This window comes from Esox lucius, chromosome 19 (genome assembly GCF_011004845.1).
Source record: "Esox lucius isolate fEsoLuc1 chromosome 19, fEsoLuc1.pri, whole genome shotgun sequence".
In the NCBI taxonomy this organism is placed as follows: Eukaryota; Metazoa; Chordata; class Actinopteri; order Esociformes; family Esocidae; genus Esox; species Esox lucius.
The window spans coordinates 31714371-31733063 of NC_047587.1; the positions used below are offsets into that span (position 1 = coordinate 31714371).

General features: G+C 43.9%; 2 protein-coding genes across 6 annotated transcripts in view; both read right to left on the reverse strand.

Moving 5' to 3' along the window:
• The window catches only part of fbln1 (fibulin 1), a 43023-nt gene extending 40910 nt beyond the window's left edge, over positions 1-2113 (reverse strand). For all 3 annotated transcript variants that reach the window (XM_010883958.4, XM_010883957.4, XM_010883959.4), the window contains exon 1: positions 2012-2113. In XM_010883958.4, the coding sequence (XP_010882260.2) occupies positions 2012-2066 (55 nt within the window). In that variant the 5' untranslated portion in view covers positions 2067-2113. The remainder of the gene's footprint in view (positions 1-2011) is intronic.
• LOC105018485 (transcription intermediary factor 1-alpha) lies at positions 2007-15693 on the reverse strand. 3 transcript variants are annotated; one of them, XM_034288143.1, is made up of 20 exons: positions 15624-15690; positions 15404-15453; positions 15007-15290; positions 14551-14669; positions 14050-14197; positions 13108-13240; positions 12814-12930; positions 12521-12635; positions 12111-12257; positions 11831-11945; positions 11116-11522; positions 9902-10048; positions 9704-9803; positions 9547-9601; positions 9265-9400; positions 8757-9109; positions 8314-8452; positions 6392-6466; positions 5814-5969; positions 2007-5616 (listed from the first exon to the last, which is right to left on the reverse strand). In XM_034288143.1, the coding sequence occupies exons 3-20, from the start codon at positions 15278-15280 to the stop codon at positions 5350-5352; spliced, it is 3003 nt and encodes a 1000-aa protein (XP_034144034.1). In that variant the 5' UTR covers positions 15281-15290; positions 15404-15453; positions 15624-15690; the 3' UTR covers positions 2007-5349. The 3 variants fall into 3 exon arrangements, 2 of the variants coding, with proteins under 2 accessions (XP_034144034.1, XP_034144033.1); XM_034288142.1 differs by having other exon boundaries at positions 15404-15691; XR_004574776.1 differs by lacking the exon at positions 2007-5616 and adding an exon at positions 6116-6269 and having other exon boundaries at positions 5894-5969; positions 15007-15693.
• Positions 15694-18693: the final 3000 nt, after the last annotated feature.

Below are 18693 nucleotides of genomic sequence, written 5' to 3' on the forward strand. Positions count from 1 at the left end.
ACCTCAGTATATCTTCAGAAACATTGTATAAACCTCCAAAGTGCATCTCGCCAGCCACCACGAAGCACAAAGCTCTATGATGTTCCCTTCCAGACTCAGAGGAGGCATAGAATGAGAATGTGATCGGGTGTCTCCATCTCAAGTCTGAACTGACAGAAAGAGGGGATGACTCTCTCCCCCTGCCATGTTTTGTTGTTTTTACCCTCTCTTCCCTCCATATAAACTAATCTTTACCCACTGTGCATGGCAAGACCCTGCCCAGCCACACGCTCTGTAGCCTGCCCTCTGCTCCCTTATACAAATAATTCAAAGAGCCAAGCATTTTAAATCAAGCCTATGTTGTCTCATCAAACAAGGCAAAACCACCGGTTGCGGAGAAGACCTAGAAGTGTACCTCATGTCTCTCTCTGTAATGCATTGTCTGTAAGAAAAAAGGCTGTCCTAACATCTGGGACTGAGCAAGCAGAGAAAGGGACAGAGAGAGAGAGAGAGAGAGAGAGCGAGAGAGCACATGGCTGGCCCACGTCTAGACAACTAAACACTGATTAATGAGCCCATTGGAACCCTTCAGACAGACCCAAACACCCCAGCGGCACCAGGTACTCCCATGACCTGCATGCTTTTTATCTAACACACTTCAGTCAGTTGTCATCCAAGGCTGTATCATTTCAAATTAGATTAAAGATCTGAAGTAGCTTCTAGAAATGCCTCGGTTGCCCATGTTTTAAAATGTTATTTGAAGGTAGACACCTGTCACAGTAGTCTCTTATTGGCACCTAACCTAAGACGGCTCAGTTTATGACTGATTGACTCTTTGATGACTGAAGTCGATACAAAATACTGTGAATGATTGATTCATGTAAGTGAACAATCCACAAACTGATGGTATGGGACTCTTTTCATATTTTCAGTTAGTCCACCCAGAACCTATAGCAAATGGACTGATACACCACAGTGACCCTTGACTTTCAATATTTTGCATGCAAGCTGAGAAGAGCCAGGGTCTGGGGTCAACAGGTGTTTGGGGGAGGGTATAGTGTTTGTGGAGGGCCCATGGGAAAAATGCCAAATTACACTGATTTTAATAGGGGTGGGGTAACGTCAAATTATTTCCTAATGCTCGATTACACTGATGTCTGCAGGTGGAGTGATGTCAAATTATTTCCTGAAATTGGCCCCATGTGTGAAAGTGGCCCCATATGTGACCAGGGGACCCTGAGCTAGAGTATATGGGTCATGACCAATGCCTCTGACCCTTGGATGGGCCCTTAAAGTTTGTGACCCTTGAATGGGCCCTTAAAAGTGTAAATATGAGCTCCGTGTCCCAGACAGATCAATGCTCACTGGGTACTGCCATCCAGGGGTAGACTGTCCTGGAGTAAAGGAGAGCCCTGACCGGTAGCTCTCTGGAGAACTTCTCTGTACGCTAAACTTTAAAGCGTTACTGTTAGAGCTTGGGCAACATGTTTATTTTATACTGACCTCTCACTGATTAAAAATATCAGTCCCGGCAATAGACATTTCAACAAGTGAAACAAGTCTATGTTATATAAGCCATTGCACAATTACTTCCATCACCTTCGGACAAGTTAGGAAGGTTTGAATCCTCCTCTTAGCTGGTAATCGTGGGCAGATGTTTTACTGGCAACAAGATATACACACACTCAAGGCAAATCTAAATCAAATGATACACTCTACAGTATGTGAAACAGACGGCTTCAAGTTACTACTATCTGAAATAGTGTTTATGTCACTTGAAAACACTGGTACCTCAGGGTTATCCAGTGATATCCGACCTTATCCCTACCATACAGTGATATTACATCATTTGAAATATCGAGCATGCCTGTTTGCACGTATAATGGTTAGTATACAGTGTGTCAATACAATGGTATACACGTCATTACGCTGATACTATACAACACAAAAGTACATCACGCAGTTGTCTTGGATCTCTTGGGTAAAATTCTATGTTGAGACAGAAGGCTATTATTGTGAAGCAGAAACCTACCATTTGCGCTGAGAACTCCAAAAAGAGAGAAAAGTATCACTATCCCAGGACCCATTGGAAGAAGCAAAGATTATACCAGTTTTTTTTTCCCCCAACAGTCAGATCTCTAATATTCTGCACCAGGTGTGAACCAACAGCAGAGTTTCTCACCGACACGCAGATTTTCAAGCAAAAGGTAGGAAAATGTTGAGCTCACACTGGACAGGAGTATGTGTAATGTGGCTGAATGAATCGCAGCGTGACTGTCTCCGAACCAGCGTCTAATTATCTCGCGCGTAGGGGCGGGCGAGGGGCATCGCATGTGACTTGCAAGAAGTGTCAGAGCAAAACTTTTTTATATTAATATTCTAGAAACCACGATGACAACTGATGTATTTCTGATTTCCACAGTTAGACTATTATAAAAGCTTATAGGAAACGAATATTTGATTCAAGTAAATACACTGCATTGGCTGTTAAAGACAGGCAACAAGGCTAAAGTATACATCTCATAGACTAAATAATACGATGCGTAATGGCGACATTTATTGACGCTGTCCTCCAACTTCGATTTTATTTAGACGTTTCTGACAGTATGTTGCCTATGATTTAACTTCCGAACATCTGGACTACACTCCAGGGTGGTTCTGTGGTTGTCAAAAAATATTTGGTGGCCATATAGATTTCAACATGCCTACATACAATCCTTAGAATTGGTCGGTTTCGGTAAAATTTCTAAAATGTAATTCATAAAGCATATTTTGCTACATTTACGACCATCCTCCGCAGACATAACCAGATATTTGAGGTCGACAAAAAGCCCCTCAGTAATATGATTTAATTGAATCAGACTGTGACAGACTTGGGGTTTATTTCACATCAAATTGTGAAACAACACATTCCGATGTAGTAGGCCATTGGAATTTTACTTGTCCTCTCAATTTAAACAGCTATTACTGATAAGAGCCACGTGTTGATTGAACCTTAGAGACAGTTCCTCCAAATTACAAAAGTACACATTAGTGTCCTATACCTGTAAGAAGTCTGTGCAAACGTAAACAGCAATTCATTTTTGTTCATTTCCCTTGCACTCTTCCCAGCATTGAAAAATGTAACTCATTGTAACATTAGATATTTTTTCAGTCAAATGAGTGGCATTGTTGAACTTTGATGCAGATTCCATTGATTTTGATGAACAACCGTTAATATGAGATACTTTGTGATTATTCGGACATGATGCGGAAACAAGAATCAGTACATTTTGTGATTTGGGTGAATTATACCTTTAAAATGCATAGGTTGATTGACATGGCCAAGATTGGCAAAGAGATAAATAATTACTGGATGGCATTCTAAATCGTTTTTACCAAACCAAGGCTCTCTGCAAATTAAATCAGTTCTCTGGTTTTCGCCATTGCAGGATGACAAAGCCAAGAGTAAACGATAATGTAATCAGAGCCATGTGTTGTCAAGTCCCCCCCAAACCAACACAACACACCATATCACACAGACCCTCAAGCAACATCTCCATGCATGGCCAATACAAAAAAAATTTAAAAGAAATTGAATGTGTACTGCTGTAGGTACTTAAAATAAAGATCTTGAAATTAGAGCTGCCGTACACATTTGCACTGTGTCCTACAGTAGCAACTTTTTTTGTGTGAAGCAGACAACAGTTTTATTTAAGTACGATGTTAAAAACAATTTTAAACAAAAATCTGCAGCAAAAGTGGCACATTCATGATGCACTGTTACATAATTAAGAGTCTATCACATATTTGCAGACTGTTTTCACTTGGCCGGCCCATCAAAGGAAAGAAGCCACAGCACACAAAGCAATACTTCTGCTGTTGAATATCCTTATCTTATCTACTGTGGGGGTTAGGAACACAGAGGGCCAGTCTAGAGGACATCTGCAGCAATATAAGGCCCCAGAAGATGCCCTGTAATGAGGACCAGACCAGATCTGAGGGCTCTGTTAATATCTGTGGTGTTTCCTAAAACTAACCACACACTTTTTACATACACACACACACAAACACACACTACTTTCCTCTCTCCTTCGCCCCCATTAAAGATTTAATGAGAAGCAGCTCTGGCCAAACACAGATATCCTATGTAGAGGAAATGAGTGGCTGAGGTCACTTTTAAATGGTGCTAATCTTCTACAGGGCAGTGCAATCCTTTTGAAGCACTGCAATCTTGTACTGTATAGGCCTCACGGAATGTTTCATTCATGGGCCCCACAGTATGTTTCATTCATGGGGCTCACAGTGTTTCATTACTACAGCATAATACACAGTAGTCATTGAGAATGCGTTATTAACCTTTTGGTAAACTATTGAAAACCTTTGACCCATTTATCACCAATTATTAAGTATTTCATACCATAAATCAGAAATGCTGTAAATGCTGACTGAATACCACATGAACAACAGATCGAATTAAGAATCATGAAGTATGATTCATTTATTGTACCCTGTAAACAGCTGCAAGTAAACTTGCATGCAAGTATTTCTCATGAATACACTATTTTGGTTTTCAGAAATTGCTATGGTACTGTATTAAATCATAAGAAAACATGGCAAAATACATGATTTGGTTATGCATGACAAAAACATTGTTAAACCTTTATACGTTTAAATTAGGTCACATGAATGAAAAATGTCATAACATTGGTATGTACATACACTTCATAAAAAGCCCTATTGAAATGTAAAATATTAATAAATAATATATTGAATGGCTTATTCACAAATTTCAAAACAACGAGGGAACAGAGAGGTCTGAATGTTGAGAAACATACAGTAGGCCTGGTCCCAAGCCAGCAGCCATCACACTGGAAGAGAACAGCTGATGTCAAGGCTAATCTAAGCCTAAACAAACACACTTCGCAAGCTGAGATGTTCATGAAACACTTCATGCAGTCTTGCAATAACAATGTATTAATGTATCATCTTAGGTTTTATCAGGCTGGTGTGATTCCTTTTGATGGGTTTTCTACTTTTCTGGACTAACCTTGTCACAGTGTTTATTCCCTAGAAGATACACAATTCCTGTCACTATCACCACATGTACAGAGGCTGTTGGGTTATCTAACACCTTGTGTTTCTGTTTTCATACTCTGGGTCTATAGTCATGGCTACAGTGTATTACTACAGAATCAATGTAAAGCAGTCTAATGGAAATGGTTTTGGTACCCTGCTTCAGTGTTCTTTTGTGCAAAGTCAATCACAGAATACAGAGTATTTCGGCACATAAAAATAAAAAATAAAGGATGAGAAGTAGTAGACTTGTTGTAATCTAATACTGGCAGTGTTCTTGACTGATAAAAGTCTATGAGATGTTGATTTCTGCATTTAGTGGGCCTCTTCTCCCTTTGGTGAGCTTAGAGCAGGAGTACCGCTACATACATCCTGGCTTTCGGAGCACCTGCGCTGACGCTTTGCATGCTGGGAGCTTTCCTCATCAGATGCTTTGGGATGCTGAGGTGAGACGGGAGTCGTCACAGGACTGATGATCTCAGACTTGACCTCTGGAAAAGTCCGTTGAGGGTACAGGATCTTCAGCTGCTCCTCAAAGAACCTCTCCAGTTTTCTCCCGGCAGTGGCAACCTCTGTGTCAGCCTGGCGTGAATGAAAAAAGAAGACAGATGTGCCGTATGTGGTTGATTTACCTAACTTGGTTAAATGCACTGAACCAAAAGTATGAATTACAGAAACACTGAAAAATAGTCCATTCAAACAATAACAGAGTCATTTCCATGCTGTTATAAACGAAGGCAAGATGGGTCTTCTGGGGAAATTTAGGGATATGTGTCTACCTCGTTGAACGCTGCACAGTTCCGGAAGATGAGTCGGATGTCTGAAACAAATTCAGCTGGGCTGCAGTAGCAAGGGCTCTGTTTGGACTCCAGCTTGCTTTTCACAATGGACAGGTCCATTGGCGTCGTTGTGGTCTCTTGATTCTCCGGCAATATCTACATTTAAAGGTATTCACATCATGTACGAAAAGTGTTTCTCTCAAATGTATCTCATCATGGTGATGGCTATAAACCTGAGGAGACATGTTTATATAAAAAAAAAAAGTTTTATGTATACATCATTAACTAAAGTAACGGTAAACCTTGGTGACGTTAATCCCAGGATGTTTCTCCTGCGTACGTTTGGTCATGGTAATGTCTGCGTGCTGCTGTGGCTGGCCCTCTGTTGCCCAATCAATATCAACCATCAGCCCCAACCCACCTGGGCTCCACACTGGAGATCTCGGAGACTTTGGGCTGCCAAAGGGCAAGGCTGAGCTTTTACAAAACCCATACCATATTGCTCACACCTATGAAATCCACTTTCATCTCCACGAACAAGTAAAGGTTAGTATTACGGTTTTAGTCTTTCTACTCACCAAGGGTGGCCTAGCCTCCTGAAAGTCAGCACTGAGCTCACTGCAGTACATCCTCAGCAAGAGCCTTTCACATTTCTGCAGTGAGAGAGAAATAGAGAGGGGAATGAAAACGTTACATACCATACAGTGCTGTTGAATAGTGTTTGGACAGATACACATGTTGTTTTGGGTCAGTACCCCAGCACACTGGATTTTAAATTCAAGACTAGTTTAAAGTGATACTACAGGATTTTGAGATTTGAGAGTTAGATAAACTGAAGCATACCATTTTTCTCTTCTGAAAAGCAGGGGAATTCACCACTCCAATGTTGGCTGGATAGTACCACAGAACTATGCATAGTAATTTGTAAAATATAAATACTTAATAATCAATCTAAATAATCAATATCCACCCAGATGTGACCGAATTTGATCATGTCATTATGTGTCACCTGATCCTTTTTATGTTTGTTATGGCCCCATCATTTTTCTTTTACTATGTACAACAAAATCTTGAGAACCAGGCGATAAGCCATTAGGATAAATGCATTACCAGAATGCATCATTTGAGGTCTTTTTGGGGAGACGAGATAGACGTCACTAATACATCTGAAAAAATATCGAACCCTTTTTCTGACATCAATCTAAAGGGGAGAGGCAGGAGAACTAGCTAGTCATAGGAATTTTCCGCGCAGAGACAGCTTTAGAAATAGCTGAATCCGTCTGCAGTCATCAGTGGCAGTTGTCTTCTCACATAGACAACCGCTATGTCTAAATGGTTGGAACTATAAATTCATAAGTAACTCCATTCGAATCAGGAGAGTCTCTGGAACATGTGTTTAGTATTGCTGTATGACACCCATAAGCCATGTTATCAACCAAAAGCTAAGAGAAGGAGTCAGTGGAAAATCACCATCATCAGGTGCACTTACAAATAAATCCCTTAGAAATTATAGCTGGAGATTAACAAGGGGAAGGTTAACACAATACGCTTTGGGAAAACGGACAATGAGCATAAGAAAATGTTTTCCCAAACAATAAAAAGAAAAATGAATACTGCATTGATGCACAATAACACCAAAGGTCCTTTCACTGTCATATCAAATCATTTTCTGATAATTTTTACAGGAAAACTACATAGGCCCTACAATTCCATATCAAAATAGAAAATGATCTATGCAAAATGTAACTGCATCTGTTAACTTTGCACTCAAATTTAGGACCTGTATGTATTAACAAATAGATTCCATTAACATCTTCATTTACATAACTCAACTACATATTTATTTGTCTCATCTCTCCGCATTGCCATTTTCCAGATCTCTGTAGACTATATTAGTACTTTTTGGGGGCATCCTGTTTTTGAGACTAACTAGTGTTTTAGTACTTTGCAGTCCAGCCTCTGCAGTTTGGCTGGTGAAGTCTTCTGCGAATGGTAGTGTCTGACACGTCCACACCTACACCCTGGAGAGTGTACCTGTCAGACAGTTGTCGTTTTGATCGTTGTTTTACTAGATAATTTGCCATTGCTAACTTAACCAGTGCTTTCTTTCTTCTTCTGAAGGTACCAAACAGTTGATTTTGGCACGGCTATTGTTTTGGCTATGTCACTGAATTATTTATTCTGACTTATCTGGTCATCTTGACTTCCATTGACACTACTTTGTTCCTTGTTTTGTCAGACGCCAGCAACCGCCTCAAATGCAAAAGCAAAGCCTAAAATCCAGACTATACATTAACAGCTCTCTTGTGCATGCACTAATGATGCAGAGAAACACACAGCAGTGAGACAGCAGTGAAGCCGATTGTCCAAAAATGCTGTTAATTCTAAATGGCTTATCCGATATAGATTAAAATATCCTCAAAGATGACACTGTCATCTGATTTAGTGTAAACACTGCAGTGGTTAGAGAAATATTTGTTAAGTTCATTATAATACTGACCCTTTTGTCCACAGGACAGAATCCCCCTTCAGAGTCTCGCTCCTTCTTCACAGTTCTGGGTTCTAGTCTGCTGATGTCACAGTCATACACCACTTCAGGCACTGACAGGTTACGACAGAACGAGCAGAACCACTCTCCACTGAAAGAAAAACCAAAGCAGGCCAACAGAAACTAGTGTGTAATAATTGCATCACAGCATCAATTCCAGATAACTGATCCATTTCACCTCATCTCATTCCAGGGAAGTGGAACATGTATAATAGTGTATCTTAGGCCCTCAACAATGTGAGTGGACGCTTTTACTTTAACCAAGCAGAAACATATTCTACTAATCATAGTCTTCTGTTTAGTGGCACTCGGTGTAATTTTCTGCTTGGCTGAGGCAAAAACCTGCACCGACATGCACCAATCCAGGGCAAGTGTGTCCATCTGCCCTACAGTACCTGGGTAATCTGAGCAGGGTGGGGACGTGGCAGGAGAGGTGGAACACTTTGGGACACTTGTCACAACACAGCAGCTCGCCTCCATTCTGACACACAGCACACCAGTCCTCATTAGGGTCCTCTTCTGGATCCGGGCCCTTGCCGGGCCGCTTCTCTGCCCGCACAAGGTTCTGCTGTGGGGTCTGGGCCTGGCTTTGGTCTACTGAAGGCCCCGGAGGCTCTGGTGGAGTGTGGGCTTTATCCCCCGGGCCATGAGGAGAATACTGGGCTTGTTTCTCCCCTCCATCTTGCTGACTGGTTTGGCCCTGGACCCCGGTGCTGTCTGGAAGGTTGGGTCGAAGGTTACCCTGCACCTAAAACACACGCGCACACACACACACACTTAACAAGACACTCAAAGATAGAAGAGTTACCCTGTACCTAAAACACACACACATTTAACAAGACACTCAAAGATAGAAGAGTTACCCTGTACTTAAAACACACACACTTAACATCTGTCTCTTACACAGCTGATGTCATCCTCTGGCTCATCTTTGATGACAATGATGGGTCCAGGCGATGACCTCCGTCTCCTCTTGGCAGCTGATCCCCCGGCTCCATTCGCCTGCTTCTGCATCTCTGGGGGTTTCCAGGAAACAGTCCTTCAATCAGCCAATCAGAAAGAAGGGAGAGGTGAGGACAAACAGAAAATGAACAGAATGGCAGATGGAGACTGGAGATTTTTTTTTTCTTAACAAAACAGCATGTTTACATGGATTTAATGAAGAATGAAAAAGCCTCATGTTACCCAGGTTTCTCCTGACAGGATGTAGCAGTTAGTCCTGCATGCGGTTGTCCTTGTGCTAAAGAAAGAGAGCTTGCATTTCTCTTATGTCGTACAGAGAATAGGTATTTTCTTGTTAGTTCATATAACAAAACAAATATTTCACAGCCCCAATACATACCAGTTCTATATGGGAGGGACGCTGGTAGGGTCTGAGGGAAGTTTGGTCTTATTATTTGGATAGGACCTCCAGGATGCTTGTTCTGATATGCAGACTCCATCTAAATATTTGAATAGCATTCATTGTGAACAATCTGACCCTTAACATCAAAATCTGGAAATCAGAAATGTAGCTACATTTTAGCGCCACTGCATGTACCTGCTGCTCCCTCGAGTGAGGAGAGTCAAAGCTGCCGTTGCTAGGCAGTGGTGCATTGTGGGAGAAGTGAGGCGTTGGGTTGAATACGTCCATGTGTTTGAGTGAGTAGCTGGAGCTGCTCACCAGACCTCTCAGTGATTGGACAGCCTGTAAGAGACAGACCAACAGTTGGAGACAGAGGCAGACAGAGAAATGCCATCAGCAATCAATGTCAAGTCTCTTCATTTCATCTGTCTGGGTTGGTGACAGACAGATGAAATGGTATGCTGTCAGTCTGTGATTGGTTATGTCTAGGATAGAAGACTGTGATTGGCTGAGTCTGAGATAGGAGCCAGTGTGTTTCACAAGACAAAGCAGGACAGAAGACAGACCAAAAACAGACCCCTTCTGAATGTTCCAGAATGCTTTGCTCAAACACTTTGTTTTGACGCAGCCCTCTTTGTTTGGTCTAGGTCCAAGCCCACAGGTGCAAGAGGCACTTGTGAAATGTTTCACTGAGACATCGATGTAGAGTTAGCTTTGGGGAAGGTGTAAAAACAATACATAGAAACATAGAAATGTCTACATTTCATCTGATGAGAAAGCGTTATAACCAAAGATGTGAAAGGTGTTTTTGCGCGAATGTATTCCAGATATAATGAGACTAAAAACTGTCCTGAAGTAAATCTATTCTACAACTACCACTCCAGTGTGTCTGTGATGACCCATTAGAAAGATGAGGTTTAGTGTTTTAAAGATCTACAAACTAGCTTTGTTATATAAAGACCAGTGCTTCAAGGCGCCACCTCAACAGCTTATTCACATCAGCCATGACGCAACTGCTCTCAAAAACGACATGCCAGTAGATTGTCCTCTTGATTTCCCTGTATGTTAGAGAAAGAATAAAACAGCGTTCGCTCCAGACTAAACACATAGACCAGACATATCTATCATCATCTCTGGAGGCATTGGGTCTGTTCTGGATCACATGTGAGCAGCTGCAATTGGAGATTTAGCCCTTTTTCATATCCATGTTTTTTATTCACATGGTAGCTTATGATTCAAACTGATCTTGACAAGTCAAGGCATAAATTGCCCAAGATGTGAAGGCTGTCTCGTCCATTTGGGACAACGTCATCCACTGTCTGCGCATGTTAAGAATCACTGTCAAACAAACCGACACAAACACGCACACACACGCACACACACACACACACACACACACACATTCTCACCTGGGGCGGATATCCAGGGCTTGGCAGGGTGCTGGTGGGACTGAGGTGGTTGGCAGGCGGGGCCATGAACCTTCTGCCCTGCTGGTGCATGGAAGGGAGAGTCTGGGAGGGAGAGCTACCCTGGAGAGGCCCTGTAGGGGGTCTCTGGAGCCGCATACTCTGGTACCAGGCCCAGGGTGGGGGCTGGGGCTGAGGCTGCCAGTGGGGTTGCTGGGCTAGTTTCTCCACCTGCATCTGGAGCTGGGCCAGGGTGTTGTGGTTGTGGGGGGCCAGGCGGGGCTGGGAGTGCCCTGGGGGCTGGCTGATGGGGGAGCCTGGAGGGCCCTGCACAGGATGGGGGAGTTGATGAGGGATGCCCTGAAAGCCACCCAGCTGGTGGCCTGGGACGTTCTCCACCACTAAAGAGCCTGAGGAAACAGGAAGAGAGAGAGACGGCTTCAGCATAACAAGCAGAACAGAAGAGCTAACACGCAGACCTGGTATCTTTTATTTCAAGAACCAACTGAGCTATGCTGAACACATCCAGTTTTACTGCAATTATTATAATACTACCACTACTGCTACCATACACACAACTACTCCTTTACAGTCACAAAAAAAAGTGACTGTTAACTGGCCAACAATTATTTTTCTTCCCCAACATAAAATGTTGTTTGAATTTGAAAATAAGAAATACAATTTTCAGTGTGTCCACTATAATTTTTTTTTTTCTTACCCAGATCGAAGTTTGAGGCCCAAAAACCAGATCGACACTGGAAACGCACAGTGCTCTGTGGAATAAACGATGTATTGCATTTAGCCCGCAGGAGGTTTCCAATCTGAAACAGGATCTGCAACAGAAGGGACGTTATTAATAATTTGGAAAAACTCTGAAAAAAAACAAAGCATATGTTCTGAATTTCATCAATGTTACGACATGGGCTCCAGGCTTTAAGGATAGAAAACCTAGGAGCCAGTGGATAGGGGCTGAGGTAAAACATTGGAGATGGCCCTACCAAACGTTTACAGTAAAGGAGAGCTGTTCCACCGCTCCTAGCTGTAGCCCATTTTGTGAAGTTGATCACATGGTCCAGATGTCTGGACAGATAGCCAATATCCTCCTTCTGCTTCTTCAGGCCACTTTCGTGATCCTTTGTCAGGCCCTTCAGAGGACAGGGGAAAAAACTGAAGTCAGAATCAGAGCACACAGAATCATTCAACACTTCCTTCAGGGTACACTATTTCCATGACTATAGGGCACATGCCAATCAAAATATTTGCCAGCAGTGCTTCTTCATCCTGATCTTGGCACTCATAATGAATACAAAGCATTTTGACAAAACCTAAATTCAACCTACCGAGGGAAACGTGTGACAATAAACTGAATAATCATAATGTTAGAGATTTGATTGTGATCATTCTGTACCTCAAGCTGATTGACTAGAATCTTTCCTTTTCTGTTGATCTCTAGTATCAAACTGCATATTGACTTCTTGATGTCATTGTGAACTGATATGCGGTTCTCATCCACTTGAAGGAGTCTGCAAAACAGGAAAGACGATAGACATGAAAACACTAAAATTAGTGAACAGAATATGTATTTGGAGGAACAATGTTAGCACACTGTTCAGGGTTCATTATACTATATATATTTTTATATTTTGAACAAAAACAGTGATTATAGAGCTGTGCAGATGCAAAACCAGGTGCATTTTGTACCCATTGTTTATGGAATTTGACACATCTTCAATTATCTTCTTTTTCTCCTGAAGCTGACGAGTCATATCCTCCATGTGATGTTTATGATTCTTATAAGCATCCTCCAGAAACTGGTAGCTAAGTTACATACCAGAGTTAGTTCCTGTTACAAAATCATTTAAGTCAACTCACATACACTACAGCCTACATTACTATCAGTGAAACAAGATGAACCAATATTTAATTAGTAGGCAAATTAAATACACCTTTAAATATATTTTTTTAATAAATAGGGGTTCGGACAGTGTACAGTACTTGTGGTCCTTGTGCTTAAGTAGCTGGCAATCTCGGCAGGTGGGCAGATCACAGGTTTCACAGAACAGCTTCAGTGGCTCCTGTTTGTGGATGTCGCAGAACACTGGCCTCTGAGTGAAAATACCAACAGCTTCTGGAAAAACAAATAGAAAGCATTTAAAGACAGAACTCAGTCTTGATATCTTTTCAGCATATTGTTACGCTTTTTCCTCTCAGGCCGTTTGCATGCAATTTGCTGTGCCTTCCCAATTTCTCCCATGTCACCCTCCTCCAACTCCACTTGCTTCTAGTTGAAGCTTGCATCCGGTACAAGGCTACTGTGCTTGCCTATAGAGCAGCAAGGGGAGTTTCTCCTGACTACCTTCAGGCAATGTTCAAATCCTACATGCCTACCAGGGCTCACAGTTCTGCCATTTTGGGGCTCATGGCCATCCTGCCCCTACGGGAAGGCAGCTCATATCTGTCCAGTCTAAACTCTTCCCTTTCCTCGCAAACCAATGGTAAAACCAGCTTGCCCTTGAGGCTGGGCCAGCCTGTCTTTGCTCATTTTCAGAAAACGTGTGAAACCCTACCTTTTCAAAGAGTACCTAAAACAACCCCACAGGAATCCCCTCCGTTGCCGCCGTGAACGAACACTTGCAATGTTTATTACTTATTGCATTGTCTTTCTTACAGCGCAGACATCTACTAATAACTAATTCATTTAGTACTGTGTAGTTACTACTACCAAGTCTGGTGGTTGTTTCATCTAGGCGTCTTAAAATGTACAATATACACTAACTGTAAGTCCCGCTGAATAAGAGTGTCTGATAAATGACTAAAATGTCAAATGTAAATGTACAGGTGGAATTGTTAACAGTGAAGTACAGTTTTTGGTGAGTGCCGGTATTGTCCTGAAGACTATTGCAGCATGTTTCAAAGAGACAGGAAGTGGTACTGGACCTTGAGGCATGTCTTCCTTCTGTCTGATGATGTGGTCTTTGGTGAACTTTACCCTCTGGTGAGCCTCTACGCAGGTGCCGCACATAAACTCCACACAGTCCACACAGAACCCAGTGGCCTCAGCACTATCATCACAGCTCATACACAGCTATGGACGGGAAGGAGATGAGTCTTATTACTTTCAGTGGAAGTCCAGCTGAATGTTAATTCAAACGTATTATGCCTCAGGACTGAGAGAATATCAGCTAGAAAGCAAATTAGAATTTAGAGCCTGAAATCAGCCAAAGGCAAAACTGTGTGCCTCTGCAAGTGACACTGATTTACTGGAGAAAGAATTAGCCTACATTTCCCTCTGTGTAACTAACAGGTACTAAAGTGGATAAGATCGCAGGGACTTTAGTGAAATGGCTTGATAAATGTCTTAAAGATGTAGTATCGGTCCAAGCTTTGCTCAGGTTCACGCCGCAAAAAAATCAATGTCTCAGTTGTGGCAAACCCCACCTGTATAGGCCTCTCGACAGTGCTACTGGGAGCTTCCACTGAGTCCCTCACAAAGAAGTTCTCCATTACGTCCACCTCCATGCACTCTTGTCTGCACACCGGACATCGGATCACATTCACTGTATTTGTTTAAGTAGATAAACAGACAATATGCATACATTTAGTGAATGAAGTTGGACACATTGCTTGACTCTCCAAGAGAGCACAATAACAGTCGTCTCAGAGACATGACTCACAAACCCCACCACCCACAATGTCTTCCACATCCAAACCCACCCACAATGTTTCTGACCTGTGCAAAGTCTTAAAACACAGAATGATTAAAGATATATTTCAATGATCAGCAGGGATTCAATAGTGCTTTGATTATTCAGTGCCTTTGCACTTTGCACAGATGTTTTACACTCAATTGGAACTGCCTTGAGTATCTATTGTTTGTAAACAAGGGCCGCTCACGTGGTTTCGTTGCGCTGTCAACCTGCGAGTTCGTGTCAGGCATAGCCAAATTCCTCGAAGGTGATGGCAAGCACTTCTTACAGAAAGAGTGCAGACATGGCAAAAGTTTGGGTTCGCGACTGTGAAAGTTCAATTGGCACACGGGACAGGTGTCCAGAAAATTCAAGGTGGCTGGCCGCACATTGGTGATCTCCTCCTGAACTGGTTCTGCTTCGTTCTCCACAATAATGACAGCATCCTCGGACTCAAGTATCTGTGAACCTTCATCCATCATTGATTCACTTCTATTAAAACAGAGAAAGAAAAACCTCTGTCTATTGACGTCAGTTGGCAGCGAGCTTTCCAAACATACAGATAGTCACAAAAATGTCAATTCAAAATAATATTACGATACTACATTTTTCGTTCAGTTCAGTTTCGCCTCCGTAACGATCCGATGTCTTCTTCCTTGAGCATCCGAGTGCAGGTAAAATTCTTGTTATCAAATGCTTTCAGCACAAACACCAGAACGGCACAACGCATGTTAACGGCATATAATATTTATAATTGCAGACTCACTACAAATATATTAGCTGTCTGTTTCACTCAGATTACTGGTAGGCAACAGTACAACTGACCTGCAAAACAGCGCTTTTGAATTAAATCAAATCCAGATGCTTTATTTTTCCCAGCCTGCTCCGCGCAAGATGCGGTATATGAGATGGGTGGGGTCAGATCCAGTGAAGCACTTTGATAGGTGGGAAATGTGGTCTCCTTTCAAGCGCGCGCGTATTCCCATACATTTAAAGGGTATACATAAGATTCGGTTAAATGCATTTTTGCAATGTAATTTCAGAAAACGTGGATATTATGCGCAATAGTAGTAGAACAATGGGGTTTCACAGTATTACAGCCCCACCGTTGTTGTGATACGCTGTGATATTCTCCTATTGATATATCGAAGATTAACCATCGTCACCTGCAATTAATGTTTTAATTTTGGGGATCACAATTTACAGGGATCAGCACGAGGGGAGAGTCACAGGGCTTGATTTTTGTCTGAGTTAATAATTTTCACTATGATATCCCTAGGAAAATATTTTTGTTTAAATTTGTCTCTGGAACAACAAAAGTTAAAGCATGTTGTGCTATAAATTCACTCAAATGTGTTCAATTGAATAATCAAGTATGAGCTTTTCATATTTAATTACTTCCTTTGTGATGCAGAGGAAAGCACAGGTGTCGTCGTCCCCCCTCTTCGCGTGAACGCGCACTGTCTCGATCCTCATTGCTCCGACTTGTTTGCTTGATGAGAGGACTGTTTAGCCTACATATTTCATTGGTCTTAGTAGCAAAAAGCTTTGATTTAATTGTGTACATCGATGACTACGTCAACAATCGATGACTACGTTAGGCTGCGTTTCATTAGATGTTTTAGGGCAGGTTGATCGCGTGATTTCGGTTGGCTATTTATTTGTATTACTATAAATAAATAGAATATAGATACAGTAGTAACAATAAAATATGAATCAGACTAAATAAATATAATAGTACTTAGGTTGGAAAAGACCGGTCAATCTACGTTCCTACTCTCACCTATGGTCATGAGCTTTGGGTCATGACCGAAAGGACAAGATCCCGGATACAGGCGGCCGAAATGAGCTTTCTCCGTAGGGTGGCTGGGCGATCCCTTAGAGATAGGGTGAGAAGCTCGGTCACCCGGGAGGAGCTCAGAGTAGAGTAGAGCCGCTGCTCCTCCACATCGAGAGGGGTCAGCTGAGGTGGCTTGGGCATCTGTTTCGGATGCCTCCGGAACGCCTTCCTGGGAGGGTGTTCCGGTCCCGTCCCACCGGGAGGCGACCCCGGGGAAGACCTAGGACACGCTGGAGGGACTATGTCTCCCGGCTGGCCTGGGAACGCCTTGGTGTCCCCCCGGAAGAGCTGAAGGAAGTGTCTGGGGAGAGGGAAGTCTGGGCATCCCTGCTTAGACTGCTGCCCCCGCGACCCGGCCCCGGATAAGCGGAAGAAGATGGTATGGTAGGTTGGAAAAGACAGTTCCAATATATACAGTGGATATAAAAAGTCTACACACCCCTGTTAAAATGCCAGGTTTTTGTGATGTAAAAGAATGAGACCAAGAGATCAGAACCTTTTCTACTTTTAATGTGACCTATAATGTGAACAACTGAATTGAAAAACAAACTGAAATCTTCGAGGGGGGAAAATGAAAAATAAAAATCTTACAATAACCTGGTTGCATAAGTGTGCACACCCTCTTATAACTGGGGATGTGGCTGTGTTTAGAATTGTCACGGCTTCGGGGGTTGAGAGGAGCAAGGAGGAACCGGAGAAGGCGTGATGGAATGAAGGTTTAATGTTTCTCAGCGAGAGAAATCAGTACAGGTATATAACAAAGCGTTGAACAGCTCTTCCATTAAGTAGAGACAATTACACACAAAGACAGGGGGAGCAGAGGGAACATATATACCGGGGGAAACAGCGATGATGAGGAACAGGTGCACAAACGAGACACAGGTGAAATGTATGATGAAGACGGTGGCGTCAGAAAGCAGGTGACGTCGACCGCTGGGGCCCGCCCGCTGCAGGGGGAGGTGAACCAGCAGAGGTCGCAGTTGTCACAGTACCCCCCCCCTGACGCGCGACCCCAGCCGCGCGACGACACCGGCCTCGGGGCCGACCCGGGGGGCGCGGAGCAGGGCGGTCCGGCCGACGCTGATGGAAGTCGCGGACAAGGACGGGAGCCAGGACGTCCTTCACCGGAACCCAGCTCCGCTCCTCCGGGCCGTACCCCTCCCACTCCACGAGGTACTGGAGGCCCCCCGCCCGGCGCCTCGAGTCGATGATGGAGCGGACAGAGTACGCCGGAGCCCCCTCGATGTCCAGAGGGGGAGGGGGAACCTCCCGCACCTCACACCCCTGGAGGGGACCATCCACCACCGGCCTGAGGAGAGACACATGAAACGAGGGGTTAATACGGTAGTCGGGGGGAAGGCGTAACCGATATGTTACCTCGTTGACTCTCCTCAGGACTTTAAAAGGCCCCACAAACCGCGGGGCTAGCTTCCGGCAGGGCAGGCGGAGGGGCAGGTCCCTGGACGAGAGCCAGACCCGGTCGCCCGGCCGATACACCGGGGCCTCCCCGCGGTGGCGGTCAGCAGAGGCCTTTTGACGGCGGACAGCGAGCCGGAGCCGGGATTGTACTGCCTCCCATGTGCCCGCTGCCCGCCGGAACCAGTCGTCCACCGCAGGGGTACCGGTCTGGCTCGGCGTCCACGGCGCCAGGACCGGCTGGTAGCCCAGGACGCACTGGAAAGGCGTCACGCCCGTGGAGGAGTGGTGCAGAGAATTTAGTGCATATTCTGCCCACGGCAGAAACTCTGCCCACTCCCCCGGCCGGTCCTGGCAGTAGGACCGGAGGAACCTACCCACTTCTTGATTGACCCGTTCCACCTGCCCGTTGGACTGGGGATGGTAGCCCGAGGTCAGGCTGACCGAGATCCCCAGGTGTTGCATAAACGCCTTCCACACTCTAGACGTGAATTGGGGACCCCGGTCAGACACGATGTCCTCGGGCACCCCATAGTGCCGGAAGACGTGTGTAAACAGGGCCTCCGCGGTCTGTAGGGCAGTAGGAAGGCCGGGCAGAGGCAAGAGGCGGCAGGACTTCGAGAACCGATCCACAACGAC